This window comes from Chrysoperla carnea, chromosome 1 (assembly GCF_905475395.1).
Source record: "Chrysoperla carnea chromosome 1, inChrCarn1.1, whole genome shotgun sequence".
Taxonomy (NCBI): Eukaryota; Metazoa; Arthropoda; class Insecta; order Neuroptera; family Chrysopidae; genus Chrysoperla; species Chrysoperla carnea.
In genome coordinates this window covers 12,081,915-12,104,712 of record NC_058337.1, presented here as the reverse complement: position 1 = coordinate 12,104,712, position 22,798 = coordinate 12,081,915, and the positions used below count along the sequence as shown (strand labels likewise).

Here is a 22,798-nt window from a genome sequence, read left to right as displayed (position 1 = left end):
TTTTTCTTTCACGAATTGATTTTTTGAGTATTTTATAATAGTTTAAAGGCATGTATTTTTTATGAAAGATAATCAATATTCGCACGAATAACTCATAAAGCTATAAACTTTGATAAAACCAAATAAAATCTCGTACGATAATTTCTGTGTACACCGATCTTTTGTAGGTAATTTCAAATTATTTTCTTATCTGTACTTTTAGGCCACAAGATATTTAGATCCAGCTTCTTTATTTCAAAGTGATATCGATGAAGCCTTATTACGATTGAAAATCAGTTTGGATATGATTAATCAGTTTAAAACAATTTACGCCGGATGTAATAAAAAAATGCCTAGGTTATTTAAAGATCGCGAACCAGAGCTATGGACTTTTGAACCCATCGCAGTGTTTGTACGTCTTGATAAATTTATAGCACGGTTGAAAACAATACAAGAATTTTTTAACACTGTATTAGAGTTTGCCAAATTAGAGAAAGTTGAAATTGGTGGAATTAAAGGGAGGATATTAAGTTGTCGTGTTACAGGCATTTCAGCAGATTTTCAAAATGAATTTACTGAATTTATAAATAAATGTACTGGTGTATTGGATCCCGATGATGAAAATTTTACTGATAATTATAATTACTTTTGCGATCGTGTTAATGAAGCTGATTTAAAATTAGCTGCAATTTTGTGCGAAGCTTTTGATGATTGCAGTAATTTAGAAAGTTTATTTAAGGTAATCATTATTTATTAATTTCCAGACTTTGCTTTCGATCCTTATATTCAAGGTGGGCCATGAATTTTTACTCTTTTGTAGTCATGTTAGCGTGGATAACAAACGGAAGAGGAGAACTTGGAAACTTAGGGGGGGCGGTTCTTTGCTCCTTTTACATTTAGCCCACAATTGATCCGTGCGCGAAAGAACAACGCGTGAACTATGTGAAACATTTTTACAGGAACAATTAATATTATGGCTATGTCATTCGCATTACCAATTACACAGTATTAATCATTTAATCAATGCGCTATCAATCGAAAACAAACAATTGGTAATGCTAGGCAAATCTAACAGATTGAAAAGAAAACAACTATCATTGTTTTCGTAAAAATTTTTTACCCAACTTCTTTTCAGGAGGCAAGAAAATTGAATTTATCTTAGAACGCCTGACGGGAGAACATCGATCGTTCTGTGTACAACAATTTTACAAAATTAGTTGTTCTTATGGCTTTTACATTTCGTTCTCCTTTCCTATGAAATACAAGATATTATTACAAACCGTTCTCAAAATGCTTTTTACTTTTTAAACTTTTGACCAAAAATATAGGTATCATTTAATGTACATTTGGCCATTTTCTCCAAAAAAGAATCTTATTTAACTTAGCAAGTTGTTTCTCATATAATAGACACTTCCAAAGAAATTTTTTCCAAAGAAAGTCCAAATAATATCATCTAAGCTATCTAAATCGTTCTTTAATCGTTCATTTAATTAAAAATTTAATTTTAAAATTCATATGTAACTCAATTGGACTTTTACCATTTGGGAGTGGTGTGGTGTTGCACTGAAAGGTAATTGCTTGCACCATATCGTTCAAATCTGTAGATCGCTCAAACTTTAATGCGTATAATTTTCGCTTGAAAGTTTGTACTGTGCGCTCTGCTTGACCATTGGTTGAAGGTGAATGGGTGGGATTGATTTTAAGGCACATTAGTTGTTGAAGGATCTAAATTTTTTGCCTCAGGTCCTTCATTTGAAATATATTTTAATATTTAGATCCTACATTTCAACAATTTAAATCAAAATTCGAATATCGGATGTTTGTCGGGATCTAAATCACGTAAAGCGATTCTATAAACACTTTCAATGCTTGATGGATCTGTTTTTTTAAATGTTTCAATGAGTGTTATCGTAGTTGGTGCCTTGGTAAAATTTGAAGGCAATTAGTCCTTTTAAAGTCATCAACGGCAGCGCGTTAATTAAAAATTTATGAGTTATTTTAACTATTTTTAAATGTAATAAGTTATTATCTTCTTTAGTTAATAGATATTGTTAGCTGTGTGCTGGATCGACCGTTAATTCGCACAGAATTCACAGCGAAGTACTCCAATATTTTAGTAAAACTGGAAAATGAATTAAAAATCACAGAGGTATATAAAAAATAGTTATTATAGACTAAGAGCTGTTGAACGTTTTCCTCAAAATGCTTTTTTATACGACTTGAAATTTTACACAAATGCTCTTTGCATATTCCAAGAGCAAACTAAGAACCTAGCAGAGATATAATTTTCAGAAATTAAAATCGCAGCATTTTTATACCATGCATATTGTAATATGCAAGGTATATTAAGTTTAGTCCCAAGTTTGTAACGCTTAAAAATATTGATGCTAAGCAAAAAATTATGGTATAGGTGTTCATAAAATCACCTAATTAGTCTATTTCCGGTTGTCCGTCTGTCTGTCCGTCTGTCATCACGACTACTCAAAAACGAAAAGAGATATCAAGCTGAAATTTTTATAGCGTACTGAGGACGTAAAAAGTGAGGTCAAGCTCGCAAATGAGCAACATAGGTCAATTGGGTCTTGGGTCCGTAGGACCCATCTTGTTAACCGTTAAAAAATATACCTTAATCTTGTAAAATTTAATAAATATTCCTTATAAAAAAATAACCAACTTTTGTTTGAAACATTTTTTCGCAAATATAAATATTTTGCAGATTTTATTTAGAGAAGAAATGGAACGTTTAGAAAAATTTGGTTACATTCAAGTTAGTGATTATATGCCCCCAGTTGCTGGTGCCTTACGTTGGGCTTATCAAATATCTCAAAGAATTACTTTGCCAATTAACAGCTTTAAATCATTACAGCACCCGTACGTATTTCAAATAAATTTATTCACTGGAACTATTAATAATTACTAAGTTTTGGAAAATTACGGTATACGTTGCGCCACGATTTGACGATGGAATATGGTTATAATATCCCTTGACCCCCAGCTACCCCAACATTAAAATTTCAAATGTCCACCTTACCTTGTTATGTATATATTATAACAATATTCCATCGTCAAATCGTGGCGCAACGTATATCGTAATATATAAAAGGAAGGGAAGTCCTTCTGATCCTCAGAATTACAGAGGTTTGACACTTATGCCTAGCTTGAGTAAGATATATACAAAAGTTTTATTCGATCGTTTAAGACAATGGCTAAATGATAATAGTGTCATTAATTATACCCAGGCCGGATTTTGCACTGGCTATGCAGTAATGGATAATGTGTTGGTGTTGAAAACAATCATAGACAAATCATTAGCCGTGAAAAGAACCAAAACTTATCTATGCTTCATAAACTTTGAGAATGTTAAAAAAGAAAAATGATTATAGTGACGAATGAACGAAAAAGTAGTATGAATGAAGTATGAAAGTATAAAGAAGTGATTGTAGAGAATGTTAGTTGTTTTGAATATTTGGGTGTAGTGCTATGTAGTAATGGAAAATGGAAAGAGCATGTGGAACGTATGACCGATAGGGCAATGAAAGTTTTAATGAGTATTAGAAGATATGTGTACAGATATGAAAATTTCCCTATAAACGTGATTTTGAAAATATGCAATGCTTTAATAATTCCAATATTAACTTATGGAAGCGAATTGTGGGTTGGAAATAGTAATAACTATAGAGAGCATATTAGGACTGTAAACACATTAATGCATAATTTCCTTAAAGAACTGTTGGGTGTAGCAAAATCTATTCCCAATTCAGCAATTAATATTGAAATGGGCACTAGGAGTGTGGATTATTGCATGGCAAAAGCTTTTAATTATCGCAAAAGGTATATAATAGCAACAAAGAGTTGCAAATAATATGTTTGAATGAGCGTACGTTGAATAGAATAAGATATTTAATGAACGAAAAATAATTGCATGATTTGAATGAGGGCTGTGTGAGATCAAAGATCAAGAGAGAAATTGAAGAGCTAGCGATACGTGAAAGTTAGTCTAAGCACCTTTATAACCTTAGACCATTATAAACTAGGTGTTAGATATGTGGATGTGTATGTGTATGTGTGTAACAGAAGTAAGAGATATTTGATTGAAAATTTTAGAATGTATGGGTTTAAGTGGGGAAGTGTGAAAGTTGATGGAGCTAGAATATGTGTGTTGTGTGACTCGGCAGAAAGTGTGAAGCATCTTATATGGTAATGGAGTGTAGTGATCTGATTGAGTAACAAACATTTTGACATAACGATTTCATATGTCGTGTAATAATATTGTGTATATATTAAAATAAATCCAATTTTAAAAATAAAGGCAATATTATTACATAATTGATGAAATCATTGTATAAAAACTGATTATAAAATTATAATGAAAAAATACGGAACTTACATATTCTTACGTGGAGCTAAATTTAGTCCTGCACGCCACGAATACTATTCTGGAAACAGCACCATACTCAGAGTTAGACAGATCAAACAGCGATGAGAGAAGAGAAGGTATACTTTACTTTATGCACGCAGTTTCTATTAACCATTACCCGCAGAAAAAATTTACGGATAATAATCAGCACTATTATTCATTATTTTTAAACGCAATAAAATTATTTTTTTTATATTTAGAATCAACACAACTCCAAAAGCCGGTGAATTATTTAAAAGATATGATATTTTAATGGAAAAATTAGAAAAGTTTAAACAAAAACAGTTCAGTGATTGGTGTAATTCATTATCCGATAAAATTGAATGCAATTTAAAACAACCGATATTAGTACGAAAAGGCTCTAAGCAGCAGTTGGCTTTAAATTTAAATCCACAAGTACGTAAAAAAAAAGTTACACTATCCTCGCCCCTACGCAAACACAAACCATATGGAAAATAGCTCTAAATCGAAAGTTCCGAAGGTGGGCTTTTTTTTAACAAAATTTCTCAAGTTCATGGGTCTCAGCTGTGGTTAGTTTTTAAGTTATAGAAGCAAGGAAATCAGTTTTTTCACTCAATAAATTTTTTATGGTGCGCGAAGTGCAGGGGGTAACAAGTAGAATCTATGGCACGGAGATGATGTATTCTGGGTTTCTTCTCAGTCCACAACTATAATAAACTCACATTCTGTACTGACGATTTTCCAGTTCTGTTTAAAATATAAACAGCTGTTTGGCATAGGAAATAGGAGGAAATTTGGCTTGTGGCTTAACATGTTTCAGAGTTCTAACCATTTCAATTATTGTCCTATTTTCACGTTCGCTAATAAGATTTTGCTGAGGTGTATACGGAGTCAATAGTGAATCTTTGAACGATACCACACTTGCAAAGCAACTTTTTAACCTAATCACTTGTGAATTCCCCGCCGTTGTCACTTAAAATCTCTTTTATTCTAGGACCTAAATTTTTTACTAATTCGATAAAATCCTTTAACGCTAAAATTACTTCTGATTTCTGCCTAAGAAGAAGTATATAACGTACTTTTGTAAAATGATCCTTAAAAGAAACATAATATGTGAACTTACTAAACGATTCATCAAAAGGTCCACAATCATCGGTTGAAACTATAATTCACCTGCTATAGTAACCTTAACTCTTCGACTAAAAGATAATCTATGGGCTTTGCCATATATTCACAAAACTCTTTTTCTACATCTACTTTAAAATTCATTATTTCAAAAGAATATTTCGGACGTGTCTCTTGATGTCCAATACGTTCATGATAGAGGTGTAGTAAATTGCTATCTGAGCATGCTAAGGATTTTATTTCTATTACTTATATAAAATCAGACCTTAAAAGTCCGTTTCCTAATTTTCGACTACCTTGTAAAATACAGACACCCCATACAGTTAACCAATACTCGCTTGCTGATGACTCAAGCTTACTGTTTACTAACCTCTCATGAGCAACTAGTACTGAAATATTTGCACCTGGAACGTACCATACTTCATGCAATAACTTAGGCTGACGTTGACTATGAATTTACGTTAGCGATAATATTTAAAAGTCCTTTACCTACAGCTGCAACTACTTTTCCATGAGCAGTTGATACTCCGTATGGTTCATTAAAGTGCTTATAGTCAATAAATTTATCTTTATTCATTGTTATGTGCCTAGTTGCACCATTATCAATAAACCATTCTTCTCTAGGAGTTACTGTACTTCACTGAGGCCTCCAATAAAGTTCTCACCATTGTCAGCACATATAAGACCTAAGGTAGTTATATTAAATGAAAACTAATTTTCTGCCTGCTACTGCTTTGTTGGTCTTCCATCCGCAATTAATTTTTGACATTTTTTATCCAATGCTCATCGGATTTGCAGTAAAAACATTTCCCCTTTTTCTTTCTGGTGTTCTTTTGATAAGTTGTTGTCTTGACGGCTTTTGCAACCATTGATTCTTTTAAGTCTTTTTCAAAAACACACAATTGGTCCGACAAAATTTCCGTAGTACGTTTCTCATCACTCTTATAGTTCAGAAGCATTTCTGATAACTTTGGCTGTTTTTCTTCACGAATCTCATATTTAATTCACACCACAGGTTCTTCAACTCCGAAAAATGTGTTGCAACGTCCAAACTGTCTTTCCACTCAAATTGAAAGAGCTAATTGCATATGTCTTACAACTGGTTTTCGGATGAAGCTTCATATAGACTGTGAAGCTCAAAACCACACTTGCCGGGCTTTTTGAAAGCGCATCACCTTTTGTAAAGCTTCTTCACTCATTGAATTTGTTAATACCCTCATGGCATTTACATTCCCAGTTTTGTAATTTTTACATTGTACTTCATATGTAGTCATATTCTGTACTTGCAAGAGCCTCCGGATTCTTCGGTTCTTTGAGCGTACCTTCTATAATTTCTGTGGCATGTTGGAAGCTATTTAATCAAAATAACTTCACCTGGAACTTTCACTTTAATTGTTCTAATAAAACACACTTTTTCTAGTTCAAACATTTTATTCACAGAATTTTACTTCACGGCTAGAGAAGAGTGAGGTCCCATAACCTTTTAATGTTTTTAATAAAAAAAACGTAAAATGTTGATATGTTTCATTGCAAAGATACGAAATAAGTGATTTTTGACGCAATAGACTTTTTTTCTGTTTACAATGCTCGACACATTTTGTTTGTAATTATCTTGCAAGTTTAAAGCCATCCTGAATTTACAAAATTCATGCTTCAGAAAATTAGGTAGAAAGACAATTTACATACGGTTTGTAGTGGTAATTATGTTTATATTGTTTGACTAATAATTAATCTAAAAGATTACAGAAATTTTACGTGAAGTGCGTTACATAAACTTAGAAAATCACGGTGAAGTACCTGAAGAAGCTCTAAAATTAGCTGAAAAAGGTGACACGTTTCGTCGTTATACAAACAGTCTACATACAACAATTGAATGGTATAATCGTATTCGAAATACAAGTCGTGATGTTGAATTTAACTTAATCAGCGCTGAAATTGAAGTAATTGATCAATTAATAGCAAAAGGTTCGGAGGAATATGATTGGAATTCCGATGGTTTATGGGAATACATGACTAAATTACATGATTTAGTTAAAAATTTACAAGCATGCATTAAAGCCACCCAAACTAATATAACAGAAATCAAAAATAGCATGTCAGTATGGCGTAATATTCCATTATTTGAACGTCATCATGGTTCAAAAAAAGATTCAACATTAAATTTAGATGATCGAATTCAACGAGTGAATAAACGCTACGATGAAATAAAACAAGCGGCCACGATTGTTGAAGAATTATTAGAAAAAAATCGAGTTTTATTTAATATTACTGACATCGATAACAATCAAAATTGGAATGAATATGTTAATTTTATTGATAAAATCATACGTGATTCTTTGTTTTATACTATTGGTTGTAGTCTTGGATATTTATCAGAACATATGGATTGTGAAAATGATTTGCCACCTTTATTTGTCATACAAATGGAATTAAAGGGTAAGTACAATAAAATAAAAATTACTTTTTAATATATCAAGTTTTTAAGGAAGTATGAGCGTGTACTTCACTTGGGTTTTTTAAACAGATCGATTTGTTTTTTCTTATTTTTCTGGGCTATTATTATAAAACGCCTATTTTAACATAAGTTTGTTTTGCTCAATAAAAGGTTTTGAGGACTAATACATTCTTCTTCTGGATCCATAACTGCGTAAATACAGTGATGATAAACTAATCTCATTGTTTTCAACTGGATGGAAAAATAATATTTCTCAACACGATTCGTGCTTAAGTTAATTGTTTCTGCAGTTCCGACGAGATTTTTTTGCATTGTATTTTTTATAACCTTTTGCTAGGTACAAAAATTGCATTTACACCATCATTGACAAGTGATGAGCCGAATAATTTTACGGAGATTATTCAAAGTTTGATTGAGGATATTGTTAATATGGCAGTGCTAGTTCCTCGTTTATCAAAAACAATGGACATGTCATATTTAAAAGATATATCAGAAGCATTTGAGATACATGAAATGTGGTTAGATATTGAACAAAATGTCCAAGATGTTATCAGACAAATCAATGAATATTGTAAACGTTTTGAAAGTTATGCATATTTATGGTGTGAAAATAGGAAATTGTATATGAAAACATTTTTAACTTATTCACGTCAATTAACACAACTGGAACGCGAATTGGTGCAAGTTGATGATTCAAGTGCACCCAAACCTTGTGCACCCAAATTAGAGCAGTTTCGTGAAGAAGTAAGTTATAGATGTTATCATATGATATATAAATAAATATCGTAAGCAAGAAAAAAGTATTTTTAAAGTACCTGCAAGCTTTTTACAAGCTTTTTATTGCATTAAAAGTAAACAAATAAATTCACTTAGTTTCCAAATTTCCCTTCGGTTTGTTAATTTTCCTTAGAAAATTCATGAAAAATAATATTTACTAAATTAAATTCAGCTACACACCAATATTTATTCGAAGACATTTTATTTATTATTCACAAAAATTTTTTGGTTGCCAAAACAAACCAAAAATATTATATTCAAATATTGATATCTGGGAGTTAAAACTCGCCAACTGATAATAATTCGTACTATTTAAAATCAGAAGTAGACCCTTATTCAGTAGTTACAATTTCGACTACCAGATGAAAATACTTGTACTTACCATTTTTTAAAGTCAATAAAAATATTCAATTTCAAATCACATAAATCCCGCCAACTGGCGATAAAAATTTGTACTATTTGACAGGAAGTGGACCGCTTTTTCAGTAGTTTCAATATAGACCACCTGATTACTTACCATTTATCAATAGCCAACTATTGTAAGAAATAAAGCCTGGAAAAGGTAAGAGGGCTACAATTCTATGGAACAATAATTGTGCTTTTACTATGCACATGCGCGTAAACGTTTAGAAGTTCGTCCAAGCTAATTCTACTGAGAAATAATAAAATTTGAGAAAACAGTCATTGGACCTTTTATTTTTGGTATTCTGACCATTTTTAGTCTCGCGACATTTTTTCCTAAAACTCAGTGTTTTTAAGAGAACAAGTGATTGTATTCGATCTAATATGTGACTTGAAACTTATTATATCTCATATAATAGATGATTTAAAAAAATTTATGTCACTTGACTCTTTTCACCTCTCCTCAACGTTTTTGAGATACAAACGTTATTATAAAAATTCGCACTTTTGAGCAAAAATTTTGTCATCAACCAAATTGACGATTATCGTATGATGGAATTTAAATTTCATGAATATTCCCTATTCTATGGAACAATATGACTTTTTATGGTACCTGGCTCAAAATGTTCGTATGAGTGTGTAGCACAAAGTCATATTGATTAGAAAGTGTGCTTTTACTATGCGCACGCGCACGAACGCTTAGCAGTTCGTTCAAGCTAATTCTGGTGAGAAATAATGAAATTTGAGTACATCATCTTAAAGTACATCATAGTACTGGCTTATCAAATTTGTTGACATACTGTATGGCATAATTTACTTACATTTGGTATGATATTACATTAATTTCTATTATTCTACGGCTTTTTATTAGAAAACTTAATGATAACGAGTGTAAATTCTATGTTGTAAATTCATTTTTTTTAAGTGTAAATTATACATTGAACTGTCACCAATTGACAGATCACCCTGATAAAAAAATCCGATACATAAATTGGAAAATTTCCAATTAAATTCATTGGAACAAATGGGATTCAGTTGGGAACAAAATTTCCAAATCATTCCAATTAATTTCATTGGAACCAATTCAAAATTTTAAATCAAATTTTAAGAGAGATGAATGGAAAAATTTTTTTATTCATTCCAATCAAAACTGATTTAATGGTTTCGTCGGATTTAATTGGAAAATATTCAAAAAAAATATTTTTAAAAATCTGGTTTTTTTGAAAACATGAAATAATATTTTTATGCAATGTGCACATGTCTATACGTTGTTACGGTTGCCTAGATATAGATCAAATTAAAATAAAATTCTCGCCCATAGAACATTGTAAATATTTTGGGAGAAATATAAATAAAAAAATAATAACTTTACCGTATGAACTTTATTCGTGGTTTTTATTCAGTTAATTAGCGTTGAAAAAATAATAAAAATTTATAGTAGAATAATTTTACTTCAGTTGCATTATGCTTTATGATAAAACATTCATTTCTTTCTGTTGGAATTTAGTTGGAATGAATTGGAAATTTTTAATTGGATTGTGTCGGACTTTTTTATCAGGGCACGTACTTATACGTCATCAACAGAAAGCGCCAAAAAACTGCGTTTAAATATCTCAAAATAATTTAAAATAATGTATTTTTAATATTTTTTTATACTTAATTACAGCATTTTTAAGCAGTATTTATATTTTTTACTTTGTTATAACGGTGCAAACAATAAATAAAAAAATAAAAAATATATATATGAATATTCCCTATTGCAACCTTAAATGTTTCATTTCCTATAGTAAACCTAAATAATTTAATCGTAAGTAATCACTCTAAATAGTATATAATTAACAACCATACTTATGGCGATACATTACATCTATATAACATTCTATATCTATAAAATTATCTCTAAAAATATTACAATTAAAATCAGTAGATAGAGTCTTCCTTAGCAGGATTGTCGTATCAAGTGAATTTTAAAAATTTATTTATCGCTGTTATCACAATGTTAATCGAAAAATATTGAAATGCTGATTGGCTAGGTTCAAAATGTAATACCATCTAATCAAGTTTGGAAAGCTGTGCGAACATATTGCGCATGAAATAATGATATTGTAAACATGGTAGGAAAGCCTCCTGTTACCTATTTATTATAAATTAGGCTGATCCCATCTCGTTTTATTACTCTGTTCGTTACAGCAGTGATAAACGCTCGTTTAGCTTTAATGATTCATGGTTTTTATTTAACAATTAACTGTTATTATTTTTTTAATTTTAGATTGATACTTTTGAATCACTTTCGACTGAAATTGAAGATTTGGAATTGGAACATATTTTCAATGTTTGGTTGAATTTAGATATACGACCATTTAAACAAGCATTGTTAAGTCTAGTACAAAAATGGATTTGGATGTTCCAAGAACATTTAGTAAACAATGTTACAAACAGGTATGTTCATGGTATTTTAATTAGAATGTCTTGCTCAATAATATTTAGTCGAAATTATTCATATTTTTTGCTATTGTGATTTTCATCAAAAATTAATAACTGATATTTCGGAAAAAGGGGATGATAAAATTATCAATATTGATAATTAATAATAAAAAATAATATAAATAAATTTTTTTTGTTTAATAGCTTATGCAATTTGGCAGAATTTATATCAAAAGCCGATTCTGGCTTACAACAACCGGTAGTTGAAGGTGATTACACTGCATTAGTAAGTGTAATGGGATACTTATTAAATGTCAAAGAAATGCAAGAAAAAACGGATGCAATGTTCGATCCATTGGAAGAAACAATTGAACTATTGAAATTCTATGATCAGGATATACCAGAAGAAGTGAATGTTTTATTACAGGAATTACCTGAACAGTGGCAAAATACAAAAAAGATTGCATTGAATGTAAAACAACATGTTGCACCATTACAAGCAGCTGAAGTTATATGCATTAGACGCAAAATTGTGGAATTTGAAGCACGGGTGGTATATTATCGTGAAGTTTTTAAACGATATGAATTCATGAAGTTTACTTGTGAAAATCCATATTATTTAATGAATCGTACAAGTGGTGATATTGATCGTTTTGAAAAAGAAATGCGTGACATACAACAATCAGCGTCGCTGTTTGAAATAACAGCACCAGAATTCAAACTGTTAAAACAATGTCGAAAAGAATTAAAAATGTTAAAGGTAGGACAAAATAATTGAATTATTAGAAGATTTCTCTCTAAATTTGTTAAAACTACCCTCAAGTAAACAACTACGTTTATTTCAAAATGAAGACCAAGCTATTTGTAAATGACCCTGGGAACAATTTACAAAAGTTTTCAAAAGTAATTTCCAATTCACAATTTGAATTCATTTTTGAACAAAAAATTATAACTAGATATCTGTAGCCGTTGAGAAAGTACATTTAAGAAAAACTAAGCCAAGCCAATTATGCCAAATTTTTCTTTTTAGCTCGGTGTAGTAGTCTGAGTGCAAGTATTCAAGGGTGTTGAATGTTGCCAGAAGGCCTGTTTCTCCAATTTTTGTATATAGCCCACTCCATAGAAATAGTCGAATATCGAATATTTTGAACTGAATATAGTTACTCTAAATTTTTTGGCCAGTTCACGTAAAAAGAGGACCGTTGTAATTTTTTTGTAAAGTTCACGTTTTTCGAAATATTAACAGTTTCGAGATATAAACAATTCATTGAAAAAATGCGGTCCTAATATTTTTAAATTCAAATAATGCAACTTCTGCTCTATTAAAGAATGTGGCTTATTTATAATAAAAGCTAATCTCTGGATTCTGAGAATTGTAACAATTTTCTTTAAGGGGTTATATCCAGTTAGAATTTTCAGAAAATCAATTTTTTTTCATTTCCGGAATGGACATATGTTTAAGTATATTCTCTGAAAATTTCATGCTGGTCGGATAAATATCCACGAAGATAAACGCATCAAAAATTAAAAATTTAATTTAGTGTAAACGTCTAAACTTTAAACGCGTGTTTTTTGCGCTTTCAGCTTGATATATCCCTTAATAATTAAACAAAGTGAGATAATTTAGTAATTAAATGCAACGATAAAGACAGCAAATTGTTTTTGGATTTTATTTAAATTGACCAATTAAATTATTTTACAATTTTTTGGAAGTCAATTTGCGTTTAAGTCACTCCTCCCCTACTGTGTATGTATAGGATGTACCGCCTGTATCCTAAAATTACTGGTTTCTATTGTAATAAGCTTGAACTGTAACTTGAAAATGATTTGCAGCAATTATGGGACTATGCATTTATAGTACATACAAGTGTTGAAAACTGGAAAACAACTCCATGGCGTAAAATTGATGTTGAAAATATGGATATTGAATGTAAAAAGTTTGCAAAAGACATACGCTTATTAGATAAGGAAATGAGAACATGGGATACATTTATTAAATTAGAGTCTAAAGTTAAAAATATGTTAACATCCTTGAAGGCTGTTGGTGAGTTGCAAAATCCAGCTATACGTGAACGTCATTGGATACAATTAATGAAATCAACAAAGGTATTCAAATTGTTGCATTATAGAGTGACTTCACTTTTTCTTTCATTTTTATGTAAATACATTTTTTAAATTTAGCTTGTTTAAAATGATGTTGAGTTAAAAAAGCTTTTATAAAATTAATCAGTTAGAATATGGGGGAACAAATTAAATGCTTATTTTGTTTTGAGCAAATAAAGCTAGTCTGAATACTATTTCTCTATATTAACCGTTAGCAACAAAAATTTTCTTTTCTTCCTATGTCCTGGTCCCAGGTGGTTCCAGTGCTTTTCATCCATGTTTTTTCTATATAATTTTGTCTCCTGAAACTAGAAAACTCGAAGCTACGGGTTACATTTGGCCAGCGCCCGATCTAAGTAGAGGCCAGCCGGGCAATTTCCGAGAGCGACAAAAATAAGGGACGAGAAAATTGAGAGCGCTGGGGAAAAATATCTTATTAAAATTACCATGTTTAGCAAACCCACAAAAAAGTTTTTTCTAAAGTTTTTCTTGAAAAAAGTGCTACTTTTGCAGCTTTAAATCCTTAGACAGACCAATGATTTTAAAGTGGTGTTACGTCTTACAATTTTTTTAATGATGTCCTCTAAGAAAATTGCAAGACAACCAAGTCGAAACAAAGAAGAAGAAATACCGAAATAGGAAAGAAGGAATCCAACTATTTCAATACATATGTTTAAATTTTATATTGAGAGCACAAAAAAATTCTCCCGAATTTTTTACCGATGTTATATTTCTTAACCTATAGCAACCCCTTCCGTTTATTGACGGGAACTCTCCACAAACGTTGTAAAATTAATTATTTCCAGTTGTTTGTATATAAGTATTATAATAAGGTTGTCACAAACCTACTGCAAGTTAGTGGACGCCTCTTATTTTTTTACTCAGAGCTTACAAACATGCATACATAAATACATTCTTCTGAACTTTTGTATACTTATTCAGAAGCCACAGACTGACATATGCGAATTCCTGACATTTTACTGCACCATCTATGAGCATGATTTTGAAACATAAATTAAAAATTTCTGTAAAAATGGTAAACGAAATACAATTCATGGCCATTTATCTGATATACTTAATGAATTATGACTATTTTACATTTTTTTTAAATTGAAAACTGTACATATATTTTACTTGTATAAAACAATCCCTACCCCTATTTCGAAGGTTATGGAAAGGGGATAAATGAAATGAAGGCTATAAATGTGGTGGTCTTTACCAGTCATTATACGCATTAGCGCGCGGATATAAAGCTAGTATTATATAATTTCGACAATATTATAACATCCCATCTTTGGATAAACAAACTCATGACTTACCTAGTGTTAGTGTAAAGAGCGACGAACATTATTTTTGCTCAGAGCAGCAAAATAGCCAAATCGGGCCCTGAATTTGGCTGATTTTTCATATATCATACAAATTATCATAAAAATTTTCATAATATCTCATACCGAAGTTTAATCTAAATCTAAAATTTAATTTAAATCGAAAGTTTTACCATTTTATACGAAAAACCCTTCGCAATCATTTAAAAAATAATATATCATGGGTGTTTTAATTATTGTAATATGTAACAAAGAATCGATAATTATTTTATTCTTATATGTTTATTTGTTAATTTGATCCCCCAAGTCCAACTGACAGGTCCCTACCTATATTTTACTTACTTAATTTTAACGAATTTTTACTCACACCATGTTTGGCGGTAGTCATAATAATACTTACTCTCTTGTAAATATCATATACAATTAGTTTAATTTTATATTTAAAAAAATCATGAATTTTAATTAGATTGTTTAAATCTTAATTATATTACGATTGTTCGATCATTACCGCAAAAAATTAAAAACGTCTGGGCATGCCGCTTAGAAACAATCTAGAATATTAAAAATTGCTTCCCGTTTATCAATTATTAAGCGCTTTAGTGAATGAATTTTATTTTAATAATTAGAAAAATGATCATCATTTTGTTTTAAATTTTTGTGTTGTCATCGAGCAATCTAAAATCCTACCAAAAATATGCACTTTCCAAACTTTTTTTGTAAATAACACATGATAATTATATGTGAAAGTTGTTCTGTTACAGAATTTAACTTCATTGCCTCCAAAATATACAGTAAGTATTGGGTATATTTTAATTTATATTGAGTGTACATAGACAATTATATTGAGTGTACATAGATAAATTTTTGTAAAAAGATATTTGAAATTTCTGAAATTTGTATTACTTAGGATAATCTATATACTGTGTCAACGGCAGTTGACACAGTTGACAATTGAATAAAGAAAGGATAGTGTCAAGACGTGTTCTAGAAGTATAGTGTTTTGGTTCCTAGAAGCTGTGAATTACCTTTCGAGATAGACATTAAAACGGAGATAGAGAAACAGATTGTGTTGTTGTCGAGAATTTGTATCCGAGTATATTTTAATATCTCAGCGCCACGATAGTAAAAAATGAACTTTTCATTATGTCACCCAGCTGATCGTTCTCATTGAATAAAAGATTATAGAACGATTATGGAATGTGTTGGTTGATGTATTTATTTATTTTGTAGAAAAATTTTTATTATTGTGTTTAAAACGTGAGTTTTGACAGCTAATTTCTTTCATTATTTAAAAATATTGTTCACCTTGACTTTTACGTGTTTGTGTTTTTAAAAATACTCTTTATATTACTGTGTTGTGTATTTGCGGTACCCTATAAAAAATTTTGTACTTTATCGTGTTGTGTGCTTTTCTTATAATTATTGTACTTGATCGTGTTGTGTGTTTCTTATAAATTTTCTACTTCTATCAATGCGTGACTATAATTAACAATCATAATTATGGCGAAGTCGTACATCTGTATAATATTCTACGTCTATAAAGTGGCCTATAAGAAGATTCCAATTAAAATCGGTAGATAGTCTTCCTTAGTAGGATTGTCCCATAGGACAAAATAGACAGAGTGCTTTTTCTCTTGCTTTATTGATATTCATAGACTTCTATTTTTTAAGTTCGCATTTACCTGTGTATTTACTTTTTGAAATTCTAAATAAATATTTTTTTGTTTAATTTAATAAAACCACAGAAATAGACATGCTAAATCTTCGGGATTATTGAGAAAATACAATTTCGTATGATCTGATATCATAAGGTCTAAGATTTCCAACACTGAACACTGTTTTAAATTGTCATTAATAATTGTGTAGTCAATACTTGTAGCAGAACATTTCTGTATGCGGGTTGCCCCCCTAATTATGTTATCACAACCATAAGATTTGAGTATATCGATCAGTTTTTTTTGAGGTACACTACTAACTGAATAATCAATATTTAAATCACCCATTAAGATTAAATTATTTTTCTCTGGCTTAATGTGACTTAAGATCATATCTAGATTTTCTAGAAAAGTATTTACATCACTGTAGGGAGATCGATATATTACAAGCAACACATACTTATGACCTTCCAAACAATTTGAATTCCCGTGCATTCGAAAACCTTTTCTGTACAAAAAGACACTAAATTTAGTTCACTACAATATTTAACAAGCCACGCCCTAGTCCATATGCCTACTCCAACATGTTTGTATGTATTACGGCAATATTTGGCACTTAATTCAAAGCCTTTTAGATTGATGAGATCCACATTTGCCTGTGTTGCCCAATGTTCGGTAAGCATAACGATATCTATGTTTTGTTCTGTTATGGCTATTTCAAGTTCGTTTACTTTATTTGAGGCACCTTGCATATTTTGATGCATTACTTTGAATTTTTCAAAGTTCTTGCACATTACTTTCTGCTTGTTCATTTGTTTGCCATGATTGTTTAGTCCCTTGGTTTGATCGAAATAAATTGAGATTAAATCTTCTCACAATTACACCCTCCGGCCAAAAACCTGGGATAAAAGATCCTTTTGGGACCATTCAACTCCCACTTTGAATGATTTATTTTTTCCCTTCAGTGTTCAGGGTTTCACACGTTATTTCTTTATCGAAGTTAGGATTTTTTTAAATATATTTTATAACATTGTCTTCCGTATTATTCTGTTCGACTCCTCCAACATAGATCCAAACCATTTTGGAGGCTGGGTTCAATTCCATAGATGTTTCGGTTTTCTTGGTTCCCATGATTGTGTTTTCTTTTGTATTATTCCTGGTTCTTTTTTTATACACAACAGTTTTGTATTCAGTTTTTTCATAATCACCCTGTATATTCTGTTCAAGTCTGCCATCAGATTTTACGTTGTCTGTTATTTGATCATTTTTTTGTAGAACAACACTGTAGGTATTTTAGACTATACCACTCCCACCAGGTAAATTTTTTTGTTTATTTTGCCTTGGATTTTCTTTATGTACAATACTGTTCGAAGTATTGCCTATCATATCATCCATTTGTTAATTTTTTAACGTATGTTTAGTAACTGTATTGACTGTTTCAGTAACATTTTCTTTATAATTTCTTTCTCAGTTAGTAAGTCTCTTAGTAGTTGATTCTTTTCCTCCATTTCTGATAACAATTTTTTTAGTAATATATTTGCGTGCTTAATAAAAGAATTTTCCGTTTTCAATATCATAATTTCAACCGCACTTGCTTCCATTACATCTTTTCGAGGTGCATCTGCTGTAGCTGTAGAAGCAGATGCAGTTGCCATAAATTCAACTGATGCATTTTCACTAATCAAATGTTTGTTTTTATTTGTAATATGTGAGGTTAGATTACATTTTTCACAATTCCACATTTTTATTAGTTTTTCATCTATTAGCTGTCTATATTTTTCAATTGTAATATTCACACATTTTAAATGATAATATGCGTCTGATATTTCTAAATATCATCCATATTTTCTTTAAGTGAATTGGAATAGATGGTAAAGACATATTCATGATCTCCTTATGGAGATTTACAGTCTTTCACTATCGTTAAGCTTGACTATCTCGCTTATTGAGCTCTGGAGTAGATACTCACTTATTGAGCTCTGAAGAGATACCTACGACAGCCCCTCTTAGAGCTTCATGGACATGCTTTTCTATTACTCATCTATTTTACTACTCTTCTCTTGGGCAAAGGCATATGTTGATGGTTTTTGGATTTTTTGTTTGTTACAAAACCTGCACTGTGACTGCTTTTATGTTTCCTATCCCTGCTACTATTCTTAAATATCCATGGTTAGGTACGTTCTACATACTTGACTTTCTCCAAGAGATATACTAAATTTGTAGGTAAGTAATAGATATACAGGGTGATCCAAGTTTTAACGTTAGGACTGCAATTAATGGTAGTTAACGTTAAAATAATAATAATTTCTCAATAAAATTTCAGCCGGAAAAGTATTCTTTTCTAAATGCAAGATATTGAAATTTTGGAAAAAATTGGCTTTTTTTTTGGAGAATTACCAAATCGGGTTCTTAGAAAAATAGAAATTTTGGTACACATTATCACCTTAGAACCCTTCATGATTTAAAAATAAGTATGATAAATTATGAAAACCAGCAGTGGATACTTGGCCGTGCGATAATCTAGTTTTAGAAATACCTCACGGCATTGATTTTGTAAGTCAATCTCTTACATATGAATGCTGAAACGTGGAGAGAAATGAAAAAAACTTCATTGATGTCTTGAAGTCCACTTTCTGAGGGTAATTGGTTGTTAGCGTAACCAAAGTAATATAAGCCAGGTGGTAACCATGAATGTCATTGATCTTGTATAAGATCAAAAAGAAATAATAATCACATTACAACTTCATTGAAAAAGGAAGATAACTCGTTATTGTTTGCAGTGATGTCAGTGGCGTAAGAAATTTTTTCGAAACTGGGCTATGAAACACTCATATCCACATTGCTGATTTTCGTAATTTATGACCATACCTTTAAATCATAAAGGATCCTCAGTTCATACTGTGTGCCATTTTTTTTTCTTCAAAATTTCAACAACATGTATTTAAAAAAGGGGGCTTTTCCGACTATAAGTGTATTGAGAAATTATTATTTTAACATTATTTAATAATAATGGGGTTTTTCTCCATTTCTCAGACCACTTCTATAACAATTAATTTTATGATATGAATGGAATCGGTCACTCCGTTATTATCCAAGCGACGACAGTGTCATCAATTTACCGCCCCATAACTTTTTTGTTCACACTACCGCTGCCTGGATTCGAACCCGCAAACTCCCAGCCAGTAGTCAGAGCAAGTTAAGACGCCTTAACAAGCTTGGCTATTAACCTGGACCACCAGGGTAAAATGCAGTCGCATAAACGAAGGTCTAGTTGTAGATATATTTTCAAAGCATAGATTTGTAAATTTCATGGTTTCAGAAATTTTAAATCATCATTCTGTAAATAAAATTTTTTAACTAAAAAAGTAAAACAGATTTTCATTTTTTAACTAAAAAAGTAAATCCATATTTTTTTTCTATATTAGGTTGAATTTATAATGGGAGAACAAACAACATTAGCTGATTTGCTGGCTTTAAATTTACACGAATGCGAAGAAGATGTTAAAAATATTGTTGATAAAGCTGTTAAAGAAATGTCTATGGAAAAATACTTACGTGAATTAAATATTACATGGTCAACCATGGCATTTGAACAAGAATTGCATTTACGTACTGGATGTACACTATTACGAGCGAGTGAAGAATTGATTGAAACATTAGAAGAAAATCAAGTACAATTACAAAATTTAATAACATCAAAGTTTATTGCCCATTTCTTAACCGAGGTTTCCGAATGGCAACAAAAATTATCAATTGCCGATCAAGTTATTACTATTTGGTTTGCTGTACAACGCACATGGATGCATTTAGAATCAATATTCATGAGTTCGGAAGATATTCGTAAACAATTGCCTGAAGATTCTGAACGATTTGATAATATTGATCGTGAATTTAAGGTAGAACTTTAATGTTGATTTTTAAATTGATGTTTTTATTTTGCCTTTCATATACGAAAATTAACCATCCTTTAATGAGAAAAATCTTATATTTGCCCACTCAAAGGGTGAAAAACACCCATGCCAAGCTGTAACTTTTGTCTTGTAGATTAAGAGTTTTCATATGCGAAGAAAAAAACAGTGATTTCGCAGTTTTAAGCAATTTACTTAAAAAACGAACATTTTATAGAACAAACGCTCTAGTTCAATGTTGTAGCGTGCAAAATTTCCAACGAAGCTAGTAGGGCTAGAGAATATTTCCTCAAATAGGGGTGTTGGCATACCCACAAATCTATTGCTGGTTTTCGTAATTTGACACCATAAGCTCAATTAGCTCATATTGTCAAGTTCCAATTTTTCTAGGTAGACAAAATTTAAATACCTTGTTTCTAGAAAAGGACGCTTTCTCGGCTTGAAATTGAAAAATTATCTCTGACGCTAGGCAAAATATTAAGAATCGGCCATATTTGTCAATTTGTAGTAGGCTGGGTTTAAAATTCAGATTTCGGTTAAGTATCTTAAAAAATGTGACCCATCACCCTGTATCATTGTTCAAAACTTCAAATCAATATTCCTTTAAATAACGAATATATGAGGGTGTCTTCATCTTAAATGCGATATTATAAAATAATGACTGACAATTTTTGTATTAACTAAAACGTATTACGCTGTTCAAATTTCATCGGACAAAAAAGGCGGTATACAATAAACCAAGGCGATAAAGAATTATCGAATTTTCCGGACTATAGTGTAACTGCCATAGACCTCTGTAGTCCGGAACTTTATACAAAGAGTATCTAGTAATCCGACAAATTACATATTAAAGTGATAAGATATCGACCATTTTCTAACTTCTGACGCAAAGCATTCATTTATTTATAATTAATTTGCAATGTAATTAATTATTGTTATAGGCATGCTGGATTACAAAGGGTGTCAGATAAGACAGTGACCGGATTACCGCGAGTCTACTGTGCTTAAAAATTTTTATCATTGAAAAATTAGACGTCAGTTATTTGTACGAAACTATTCGCGAAATTTTTAAGTATACAATCATTTTATACCGCATAAAATTTATACAGCTAGAGTTAAATATTTTTTAAATAATAAAATTCATTGTCAGTTTTTAATGGAAGAAAGACCGGCAATCATCGTCTTAACTGATTGATGGGCTTTTTCCCGTTAAAAATACGACTGACGCTGGATTCTATTATTTAAAAAGTGCCCTGATCATGCGCTATAAAAAGTTAAACAAAATTTAGAATAAGGTTCCAATTAAAACTGTGGATCTATGAATGAATTTTGTGCAACATAACACCGATACAAAATTATATTCCCACATAATTTTTAAAATGTTTTGTACTTTATGAGTTTATTATACAAATAAAAAATTGTATGCTTTAATATCTTTGAAACAGGTTTTAATGATAGAAATGGCAAAAACTACAAACGTTGTTGAAGCTACAAACAAACCAGATTTAAAAGACCAATTAGATGTTTTACAAAAAGGCTTGATATTATGCGAGAAAGCATTAGCAGAATATTTGGAAACAAAACGTTTGGCATTCCCACGATTCTACTTTATATCTTCAGCAGACTTGTTAGATATTTTATCTAACGGAAATCAACCATTATTAGTAGCTAGACATTTAACAAAACTCTTCGACTCAATTGCAAAACTTAAGTTTGTAGAAAGTGAAGAGAATAAAGATAGTCAATTTGCCTTAGGAATGATTGCAAAAGATGGTGAATATGTTGACTTTGACGTAAAATGTGATTGTTCGGGACCTGTAAGTTAAAATACATTGCATATTAAATATAATTTGCTAATAGCAATTGTCGTTAATAGGTTGAAGTTTGGTTAAATAGAGTACAACATTCAATGCGTTCATCAATTCGTAACTATTTTTCGGAAGCAGTTGTAGCATATGAAGAAAAACCTCGTGATCAATGGTTATTTGATTATCCAGCTCAAATTTCACTTTGTGGCACTCAAATATGGTGGAGTACAGAAGTGAATTGTGCGTTTGCCCGTTTAGAAGAGGGCTATGACAATGCTATACGAGATTATTATAAGAAACAAATATCACAATTGAGCACATTAATTTCATTGTTACTTGGTGAACTATCTAAACAAGATCGACAAAAGATTATGACTATTTGTACAATTGATGTACATTCCAGGTGTGCCTTACCATTTCAAAAGATTTTTTCACGTTGCTTATATAACACTTATCTAG

The 22,798-nt window shown here is 30.8% G+C and overlaps 1 protein-coding gene across 1 annotated transcript in view; it reads left to right on the top strand.

The window, feature by feature from the left end:
• Nucleotides 1-22,798, top strand: part of LOC123290746 (dynein beta chain, ciliary) — a 56,104-nt gene that overhangs the window by 4,875 nt on the left and 28,431 nt on the right. The window contains exons 6-19 of the mRNA XM_044871042.1: nt 203-718; nt 2,018-2,128; nt 2,696-2,850; nt 4,597-4,639; nt 4,682-4,792; nt 7,222-7,918; nt 8,275-8,681; nt 11,386-11,555; nt 11,745-12,300; nt 13,374-13,646; nt 15,730-15,759; nt 20,049-20,519; nt 21,977-22,348; nt 22,408-22,742. Coding sequence (XP_044726977.1) covers nt 203-718; nt 2,018-2,128; nt 2,696-2,850; nt 4,597-4,639; nt 4,682-4,792; nt 7,222-7,918; nt 8,275-8,681; nt 11,386-11,555; nt 11,745-12,300; nt 13,374-13,646; nt 15,730-15,759; nt 20,049-20,519; nt 21,977-22,348; nt 22,408-22,742 — 4,247 coding nt within the window. The remainder of the gene's footprint in view (nt 1-202; nt 719-2,017; nt 2,129-2,695; nt 2,851-4,596; nt 4,640-4,681; nt 4,793-7,221; nt 7,919-8,274; nt 8,682-11,385; nt 11,556-11,744; nt 12,301-13,373; nt 13,647-15,729; nt 15,760-20,048; nt 20,520-21,976; nt 22,349-22,407; nt 22,743-22,798) is intronic.